At 46.9% G+C, this 10,278-nt stretch overlaps 1 protein-coding gene across 1 annotated transcript in view; it reads left to right on the top strand.

Annotated features, from left to right (window-relative positions):
* The first annotated feature begins 2,455 nt into the window (after positions 1–2,455).
* Positions 2,456–10,278, top strand: part of slc30a7 (solute carrier family 30 member 7) — a 17,221-nt gene continuing 9,398 nt past the window's right edge. Inside the window, exons 1-7 of the mRNA XM_048252796.1 lie at positions 2,456–2,618; positions 3,570–3,671; positions 4,382–4,495; positions 4,757–4,844; positions 7,637–7,766; positions 8,720–8,911; positions 10,126–10,176. Coding sequence (XP_048108753.1) covers positions 2,539–2,618; positions 3,570–3,671; positions 4,382–4,495; positions 4,757–4,844; positions 7,637–7,766; positions 8,720–8,911; positions 10,126–10,176 — 757 coding nt within the window. The 5' untranslated portion in view covers positions 2,456–2,538. The remainder of the gene's footprint in view (positions 2,619–3,569; positions 3,672–4,381; positions 4,496–4,756; positions 4,845–7,636; positions 7,767–8,719; positions 8,912–10,125; positions 10,177–10,278) is intronic.

The following is a 10,278-nucleotide window of genomic DNA, read 5'->3' as shown; positions in this document are numbered from 1 at the left end:
TGTGTGTGTGTGTGTGTCCATCAGTGTGATGTGTAAGCATTACACTCACCGGGAGTGTGTGCTGGCTGCGGGTTGCCCCCGGTGACAGTGTGAACCATGTGAGAGAGCTTTTTCACAGTAACAAGTGTGCTCTGGCGTGAGGGAAAAGTGGAGGATGTTTGTCCAGACAGGGTGTCGAGATTGTCCACCGCACTGATCCAAACTGCGGTGGGGTTTTTTGCGCCCTTTCTGTGGTTTTACCCTTAGATTAGATTAGAGTTGGGTATTCCCCTTGCAGATGCTTTTTATTTCATTCTCAGAGAAATAGCTTGAACCCATCAACTGGGCATTGTGCAAATACCAGGAGAGCTACTCAGCTCAGCTCCATTTTATTTATTTTCATAGTGCCATAGAGACAATAACAGACCAAAAACTGCCAAAAGCTTTACCCAATATGGCTAATAAGCTTCCTGTTCACTGCAGAAGGACTGAAATCATATTATTTATAATAATAATCATAAAAAAGCCCAGGCTACGCCTAGCCTTCCATGGCTGGCAATCAGAAAGGAAATTTCAAGAGCAATTCATGAAAAAGATAAAGTTATGGGCCAGTTATCGGCTGCTGTGGGAATCTACAGGTGTCACATTCCAGTAAGCAGAGGTGGACAGTAATTAAGTACATTTACTTGATTACTGTACTTAAGTATGATTTTTGAGTATCTGTACTTTACTTGAGTATTAATATTTTTGGAAACTTGTGACTTTTACTCTACTACATTTGAAAGACAAATACTGTACTTTTGACTCCACTACATTTGAAATATGAGCATGAAGTACTCGTTACTGTTAACCACATTTGATTCTTTAAATGCAATAATGCGATAGACCATCTTGAAGTTCAATTTTTCAATAGTTCAATTTGAACTTGGCTGAATTAGCTGTGGTAATGATGGTGACAACAGATCCTTCATCAGAACATCCTCCATGTAGCCTGGGAGAACTCAGACGAACCTGTTAGCAATTGAGATTTGAGAAGTGGTCTGGTGTCATTGCGAAAATTAGACAAAAAAGAAAAAAACTTCTGTACTTCTGAATACTTAAGTAGGTCCTATATTTTTTAAACCAAGTAGCTTAGCCTACTTCTGTACTTAAGTAAAAATCTGACTTAGCAACTTTCACTTGTAGGCCTACTGGAGTAATATTTGAGATGGTGTATCTATACTTTAACTTAAGTAAAGGAAATGCGTACTTCATCCACCTCTACCAGTAAGACATAACTCCAACTTCCGTTGGTCCGTTACCACAGTAGGCTACTACAGTCTGTGTGATGGGATAGACTAATAGGCCTACTTATTTTCAGTAAGACCATGTGTGCAGCGGTCCTAGGCTGGGCTACATCAGATCTCACATCAGAGAATGTCTAATAAGGGGAGAACTGCCACTCTCGGAAAACTTCCGGTTTCTGAACTGGTTGCAGTTCCTTCTGTGGTTCCACATGAGGGCGCTCGTCCACGAGTGCAGAATGTATGGAGGTCAATGGAGCTGTACCCCTCAAAATCCACTTTTCTTGGGATATATATTTTTTTCAAGTAATTTGAGTATTGCATTCGAAAGGGGAGGCAAAGAAAATACACTTGGTTGAGTATTATATTTTTTAAAGTCACTTAATTGTTCTAAAAAGCCTTTCAAATGTGTCAATGACGTCATTCATTAGCACAATGCTAGCGTGTTATGTGCAACAACGACCCAACCTGTAAGAAATCAAAAAGAACATAAGTACTCGTTCATTCAACTTTTGACCTATAACCCATGTTGTAGTCAAATCTGAGATTTGTCAACGACAATCAGGTGAAAGAGACCAATTTAGCAGTCTAGCTCCATTGACTCCCATTCATTCTGCACTCATGGCGATCGCCCCCAGTGGAACTCTGGTGGAACTGCATCCAAAATTCGGTACAATGGGACTTAATACGGAGTGGCAAGGCTCTCCGTAGACGGGCTCTGGCTACATGTTCTTTGTTTTAGCAGCACATTTAAGATCGGAGCTCTGGTGCCATCTAGTGCCGACTAATTAACCACGACGGAATAAAACCACTAGATAATGTTTAGCTGCAGGCTTACTTTTACTGTCACTGACCTGCGACCTGTGCCCCAACCGACCGAGCAGTTGAAGGAACTTCGACATGAACTGAACGTCTGGCCGCTGAGGTCCAAGTCCACAGCAGTCTAGTGTAGGCATTTAGGCGACTGCTTCATGTAAGCCTGATGTTATCAAGTATGGTGGTCTGGCTAGGTTATTATTAGTGTAGGTTAGGTTTCGCCAGGCTGTTATCAACAGAACCGATGGAACAATTACAATCAGCAGTCACAGTGCACAATCACAGGGGCAAAATAATCAATCCGCGCCGCAGACGGCTCAACAAAAATAGTTTTAAGGCGCCCTCTGCTGACCGGAAGTATGCGGTTACTTTTTCACCAGCAACTGACTGACTGAAGTTGAGAAAGCCCCGTGTACTGTGCGTTACTGGGGGATTTCAGTGGGTGTAGGTGTGGGTAAAAATGTTACCCTTATCAATTAAAGATGACGAATATAAGCCTACAAAATTCAACCTCGTCGCCAAGATTTCAGGATGGTTTCGGTAACTAAATTATTCTGTTTCTCCATTTCCTCTTTCCAGCAAGGAAGATGTTTTAAGTAACGTTTACGTTAGCGATTTCCCTACATCCAACTTGCTAGCTAGCTTGTTAGCTCAAACTATGTTTTGATTGGCTTATGAACAGCTAAACTGTAATTCAGTTCAGGTCAACCTTTGATATCAAACTGAGCGTGACAACAGATTTTATTTTGTCTTTGCTATGGCAAATCTCTGTTATGCAGTCAAGCTAACAGAGGCTTTCGGCATCTGCTTGGAGTTAACAGCTGTATTGGTCTGAGTGCATCCTAAATATCTAGCTACTCCCGTCAGCCACAAAGTAACATTTGTGGTGAGTGATCCGTGCGAGTTGTCTCTGGTTTATTCTGGAGTTAAATGAAATGACAGACCCGTACAAGCGCTCACCTGGCGGTGGATGCTAAGCGTCGGTACCGCACCTAGTCTTTCCACACAACGTTCTAGCCGACGGCAGCTAGTGCTTTGATTTGCTAGCTGGGCGTTTTCAGCGAAAAGTGTTATGATAAGGCTCGGTTGATATAAGTGGTTTAATAGTTATTCATTCAACAAACTGCGCAGGAACTATAGTCAGTCCTGCCAGAGGTATTTATTTACTGCTGGAAGCATCAGCTTTACTTTGCTATCTGGGTAACTAATGTTAGCTAGAGACTTGAGCCAGCTAGCAAGCAAGCTAACTAACTGTTATCTATATGCACTATTAACTTCAGCTATGTTGTCAGTTGATGTGTGTTTTAGTTTATAACTATGTGTGCAAAAGCATGAAGGCGTACACGGGCCATCAGCAATTATGCATCTGTAATGTCATGCTTGTTCGCTTGCGTGGCAGCTTGGTGTGTTAGCATACGATTCTAGTAAGAGACTGTAAGAGCTTGAGATTTTCATTTTTTTTGCCTGAACCATATAAATCTCGTCCTTCAGATCAATTCTCGCGGACAAAACCTCTCGGAACCTGTTCTTCTTCCTCTGTCTGAACCTGTCATTTGCCTTTGTGGAGCTACTCTACGGCATCTGGAGTAACAGGTAAGTTAACGCTGCTGCTGCTGCTGCTAGGACTGTACGAACGTCACCCTGCATCCAGGATGTGCCACGTAGGTCTTAACGGCGAGTAGGCAGCCGGCTAGCGGAGGCTGCGGTGGAGGCTAATGGGGGCTCGTGTTGCAATGAATGATGGAAGCATTCTGTCAAGTACACGATGTTGACATCCTGGTTTGTGAATGGTAGTGTTTGCGTTAATGCATTTTGCTCTGTGTGTACACTGGTGTGGACATGATGAACTTTAAACAATGTGCTACTTAGTCCGTTTTATATTTGCACGTGTATCATTCATTTGCCATGGAAATGCATCATAAGTGACAAAGTGGAGGGCTTGTGTATTTGGACTGTTGTGTTTGTGATATGGAAGGCTACTGACACAAAAATTTGATATTTACACCAATATGAGAGAGAGAGAGATTGTGAGGATGTGTGAGAAAGAGGTGTGTGTTTGTGTGAGACAAACCGAGAGTGAGGGGGGCCATTGTTTCCCTTGTGCTAGTTCTACTCTTAGTTATTTGTTCTCATTTGTTCTCATGTGTAACCTGAAGACGAGTGTGTTAAGCTTAACAATGGCTTTGGTTATGTAAGGGAGGTGGCCTGTGAGTGTAAGGTTTTAATACAGTGTGTGTGAGTGTGTAAGGATTTGAAGTATTGTGTGTCAGAGGATTTGACATAGTGTGTGTGTGTGTTTCTAGTTTGGGCCTCATCTCCGACTCCTTCCACATGTTCTTTGACTGCACGGCTCTCCTGGCCGGCCTAGCAGCTTCAGTCATCTCACGGTGGAGAGCCAACGACTCCTTCTCTTACGGGTGAACACACACACACACACACACACACACACAAACACATACTCTTCTATAAGTGAAGCTGCTATAGTGTCTCTGTGTGTGTGTGTGTGTGTGAGAGAGAGCGCGAGTGAGTGAGCGAGTCAGTTTGTGTAATAAACTGTTGTGTAACTGTGTGTGTGTGTGTGTGTGTGTGTTCGTGTGTGTGTGTGTGTGAGAGCACGAGTGAGTGAGCGAGTCAGTTTGTGTAATAAACTGTTGTGTAACTGTGTGTGTGTGTTGCAGGTACGTGAGAGCAGAGGTGCTGGCCGGGTTTGTCAACGGCCTCTTTCTCATCTTCACCGCATTCTTCATCTTCTCTGAGGGAGTTGAGGTAGGAACTCTAAAAACACACACACACATACTCACACTCTTCAGTGTATAAGTATATATACTCTTTTGATCCCGTGAGGGAAATTTCGTCTCTGCATTTATCCCAATCCGTGAATTAGTGAAACACACTCAGCACACAGTGAACACACAGTGAGGTGAAGCACACACTAATCCCGGCGCAGTGAGCTGCCTGCATCAACAGCGGCGCTCGGGGAGCAGTGAGGGGTTAGGTGCCTTGCTCAAGGGCACTTCAGCCGTGGCCTACTGGTCGGGGTTCGAACCGCAACCCTCCGGTTACAAGTCCGAAGTGCTAACAAGTAGGCCACGGCTGCCCTAATATGGAACGCTTCACGTATTTGCGTGTCATCCTCGCGTCCTCGCCATCACACTTGTCTGTGTATGACAGCAGCAGCCTTGGGACTGGGTTAACGAGAGTAAGCTTGTCAGAATGCTCAGTGGAGGAGAATAGAACTGAGTTGAGTATAGAATTTGACCTCCTGCAGTGATGTGCATGTGACGCACACGTTATCAACTACAACATGGGCAGCTCGCATGTGGAACAACACGCCTGGTGAGCGACTGGAGTTAATGGCTGATATTAACGGGGATTAATTGTCATTTTTTGGTGTTTGTGTGGCTCTCAACACTACCCTGGAAATCCAGAGTTCTCGCGAGAGCACAATTTGAATTTAGCCAGCGAGTCCCTCTGGCAATGATGCCCATTACGCATGCCCATGAAACCGAGCTGCACCAATCACATCGGTGTATCTGATATAGACGGGCCAGAGGCGAGCTAAACAGATGACGACAGCGCTGCAACGTCGAAGTCCGGAATCAGTAAACATTGGTGGTAGTGTTATCCACAGCTCTACTTGGATCAGGTTGATGAGGTGGCACAGTGGTGTTAATCTAACAGCTTGACACTGAATATCAATAAAACCAAGGAAATGGTAGTGAATTACAGAAGGCAGCAGCAGAACTACAGTTACACCCCACTAATGATCAGCGGGCAACCTGTAGAGAGAGTCACAAGTTTTAAATACCTTGGTGTCCACATTACTGAAGACCTAACATGGACTGTTAACACTCAATATGTTCTGAAGAAGTCCAGACAACGACTCTACTTCCTTCGTCAGCTAAGGTAGTACACATACACAGCACACTATCCCATCTCCCCTGTCATCCCCCCAACACACACACCAAGACCCCTGGCAGTTGGGTTAGCCCCTTGAGCCGTGGATCTGCCCAAGGTTTCTTCCTTGGTAAGGGAGTTTTTCCTTGCCCCTGTTGCTCTTGGGTGCTCCTTGTTGGTGCCCCCCTACTTCCTTCGTCAGCTAAGGTAGTACACATACACAGCACACTATCCCATCTCCCCTGTCATCCCCCCAACACACACACCAAGACCCCTGGCAGTTGGGTTAGCCCCTTGAGCCGTGGATCTGCCCAAGGTTTCTTCCTTTGGTAAGGGAGTTTTTCCCTTGCCCCTGTTGCCTTGGGTGCCTTGTTTGCCCCCCCCCCCCCCCAATTCCAATCCTCCCCCACCTTTTTTATGCAGCCCTTGCCACTTAATCTACTAAACCCCTCTTCTACTGCACTTTACCCCCCCACTTTGCACAAATAGGCTGACACCAGACATATTTTCACTGCATTTCTTACTTCCAGTAACTATATGCATGTGACGATAAACTTCCTTGTATCCTTGTATCCTTGTATCCAATCCAAGATTCAATACTTTATTGCCATACAACTCGGTGCAAGTTGCTAGGGATTTGCTTCGGTGTGCTCATGACAGGACAAAGACATCACCAAAGACACACAGAAAAAGACATAGAACACATGTATACATGTACGGAGTCCCAAGTGAGATTTTCAAATGCATGCTTGGTGCCGCCCCTCGAGTAGGGCCATTACATTAGTCATGACCAGATCCTTAATCTTTCTATATTTCCATGGTCTGGATTTCAGGCTCTCTCAACACTGTAAGCTAATGTGACTTGCGGCAAAGAGGATAGTATTGATTGGTGCTCTTTTCGTATCGTCATTAATTGGTACATCATTGGCGCTTTTCCACTATGGGGTAAAGCCTCAGACTTTTTGTATTTCCATGATTGAGGCTGGACCGGGGATGCGGCCCAGACGGCCTCAGGTCGACCCTGGAGTAGCGCAGGGCCGAATCGGGGATGAACCGAGGACTTTTTGGAATGGAATACGACACAACATTAAAACCGGAGAAATTTAAAAATAGACCGGTAGCATTTGTTTAGGGTTGCCTAGCAACATACTGTAAGTGTCATTTGCTTATTTTTGTGAAGAAAAACGATCTACATATATGTATATATACGTGTAGACTATATACTAATGTCCTTGTAATTAATTTGACGTATAGTATGCTCGCGGTGCTAAGCACTGTTTAGAAGTTTCTAGCATTGTTAGCTAATGTCCCCGATGTTACAGCTCCTTATGGAAACACAACACCGAGGCCAGTTTAAGACCGGGGAAAAGCCTTGGGCCAGCCCCGGTCTATAATGGAAAAGAGCCACATATGCTTGAATGGTGCTGTTTTCATTTTCATAATTATCTGCTTTAATATGTTTCATCATATATGGTTGAATCGTAGTTATTATTACTACACATTCATATCTATGATTCAACCATGTATGATGTATATGAGGTTGAATGGTGCTGTTGTCCTATGATCATTAAATACAGTAATACATTTCCCATGTATGATGTATATGAGGTTGAATGGTGCTGTTGTCCTCTGATCATTAAGTACATTACTACATTTCCCAGCGTGCTCTGGAGCCGCCTGATGTCCATCACGATCGGCTGCTCCCCGTCTCCATCGCCGGGCTGCTGGTCAACCTGGTGGGCATCTTCGTGTTCCAGCACGGGGGGCATGGCCACTCACATGGCGGAGAGGGTAAGACGCCAGCGGCCATGGCAACACACTCCCTGACACCTACACTGCCCCATAGCAACACACTCCCTGACACCTACACTGCCCCATAGCAACACACTCCCTCACAGCAACACTGCCCCATAGCAACATACTCCCTCACACCTACACTGCCCCATAGCAACACACTGTACCATAGCAACACACTGCCCCATAGCAACACACTCCCTCACACCTACACTGCCCCATAGCAACACTCCCTCACACTTACACTGCCCCATAGCAACACACTCCCTCACACTCACACTGCCCCATAGCAACACACCCCCTCACACCTACACTGCCCCATAGCAACACACCCCTCACACCTACACTGCCCCATAGCAACCCACAGCCCCATAGCAACACACTCCCTCACACCCACACTGCCCCATAGCAACACCCTGCCCCATAGCAACACCCTGCCCCATAGCAACACCCTGCCCCATAGCAACACACTGCCCCATAGCAACACACTCCCTCACACCTACACTGCCCCATAGCAACACACTGCCCCATAGCAACACACTCCCTCATAGCAACACGCTCCCTCACACCTACACTGCCCCATAGCAACACACTGCAGCATAGCAACACACTGCCCCATAGCAACACACTCCCTCACACCCACACTGTCACCGCTGACCACTCTCACTGCCACCTAAATGAACTGCATTTATATAGCGCTTTTCCACTCTTCCGAGCACTCAAAGCACTTTACAATTTCATGCCTCACATTCACCCATTCATACACACACACACTGACACTCACACACTGATGGCGGCGGTTACCATGCAAGGTGCCAGCCTGTTAGGGTGGTAGTAGTCAGTGTCTTGTTCAAGGATACCTCGACCGGGTCAGGAGACCGAGTCGTCTTTTGTGGGGTGTGATGAAACGCAAAGCCTGCCGTCTGATTTGTCAAGTCCTCCCTCCACAGGTCACGGCCATAGCCACTCCCTCTTCAACGGCAGCGCAGGCCACGCCCACAGCCATGGTGGCCAAGGGCATGGGCACAGCCACGGCGGGCATGGGCACAGCCACGGGGGTCATGGGCACGACCACGGGCACGACCATGGGCACGACCACGGGCATGGAGGCCACGGGCACTCCCACGAGGAGCCCTGTCATGGTGAGTGGCGTCTCTGCTACTGATGTCTGCTCTCCACTCTCTGTCTGTCTGTCTGCTCTCCACTCTCTGTCTGTCTGTCTGCTCTCCACTCTCTGTCTGTCTGTCTGCTCTCCACTCTCTGTCTGTCTGTCTGCTCTCCACTCTCTGTCTGTCTGTTTGCTCTCCACTCGCTCTGTCTGTCTGTCTGCTCTCCACTCTCTGTCTGTCTGTTTGTCTCCACTTCGCTGTCTGTCTGTCTGTTTGCTCTCCACTCGCTCTGTCTGTCTGTCTGTCTGCTCTCCACTCGCTCTGTCTGTCTGTCTGCTCTCCACTCTCTGTCTGTCTGTCTGCTCTCCACTCTCTGTCTGTCTGTTTGCTCTCCACTCGCTCTGTCTGTCTGTCTGTTTCTCCACTCGCTTTGTCTGTCTGTCTGTTTCTCCACTCGCTTGTCTGTCTGTCTGCTTCCACTCTCTGTCTGTCTGTTTGTTTTCCACTCGCTTCTGTCTGTCTGTCTGTTTCCACTTGTTCTGTCTGTCTGTCTGTTTCCACTCTCTGTCTGTCTGTTTGTTCTCCACTCGCTTCTGTCTGTCTGTTTGTTTCTCCACTTTGTCTGTCTGTCTGTCTGCTCTCCACTTCGCTTGTCTTCTCTGTCTGTCTGCTCTCCACTCTCTGTCTGTCTGTCTGCTCTCCACTCTCTGTCTGTCTGTCTGCTCTCCACTCGCTCTGTCTGCTCTCTGCTCGCTCTGTCTCTGCGGACTGCTCCTCTTTTGCTCCTCCTCTGTTCTCCTGCGTTCTGCTCCTGTGTTCTACTCTCTCTTGTTCTATAGAGTGGTTTGCGTGTTCCCACTTCCTCTGTTCTTCTGTGTTCTGCTCCTCTTTGTTCACCTGTGTTCTGCTCTTCTGTTCTTCACTGTTCTCCTCTGTTCTGCTCCTCTGTTCTTCACGGTTCTCCTGTGTTCTGCTCCTCTGTTCTTCACTGTTCTCCTGTGTTCTGCTCCTGTGTTTTGCTCCTGTTCTTCACTTTTCTCCCGTGTTCTGCTCCTGTTCTTCACTTTTCTCCCGTGCTCCGTTCCTCTGTTTGTATTCCGCTTCTCTGTTCTCCTGCCTTCTGCTCCTGTGTTGGGTGGTTCTCCTCTGTTCTCCTCTGTGTTCTGCTGGTTCTGTGTGCTGTTCTCTGTCTGTATCTCTGCTCTAGTTAATCCAGTGACCGCCTCCCTCTGTCCCTTCTGTTGCAGACGACCACAGTCTGGACACTGGCAAGGTCTCCAGCAAACAGATCCTGGATGGTAAGCGTCTCTCATGCTGCAGTACTCTCTTTGGCCAGCAGGGCGCACCACACACCAGCTGATCTGATAGTGAGCCAGAGTGAGACCTCAGAAGGAGTGTAT

This window comes from Alosa alosa, chromosome 9 (genome assembly GCF_017589495.1).
Source record: "Alosa alosa isolate M-15738 ecotype Scorff River chromosome 9, AALO_Geno_1.1, whole genome shotgun sequence".
Classification (NCBI taxonomy): Eukaryota; Metazoa; Chordata; class Actinopteri; order Clupeiformes; family Clupeidae; genus Alosa; species Alosa alosa.
The sequence above is the reverse complement of the archived record's forward strand: the minus strand, read 5'-3'. Positions and strand labels throughout refer to the sequence as shown.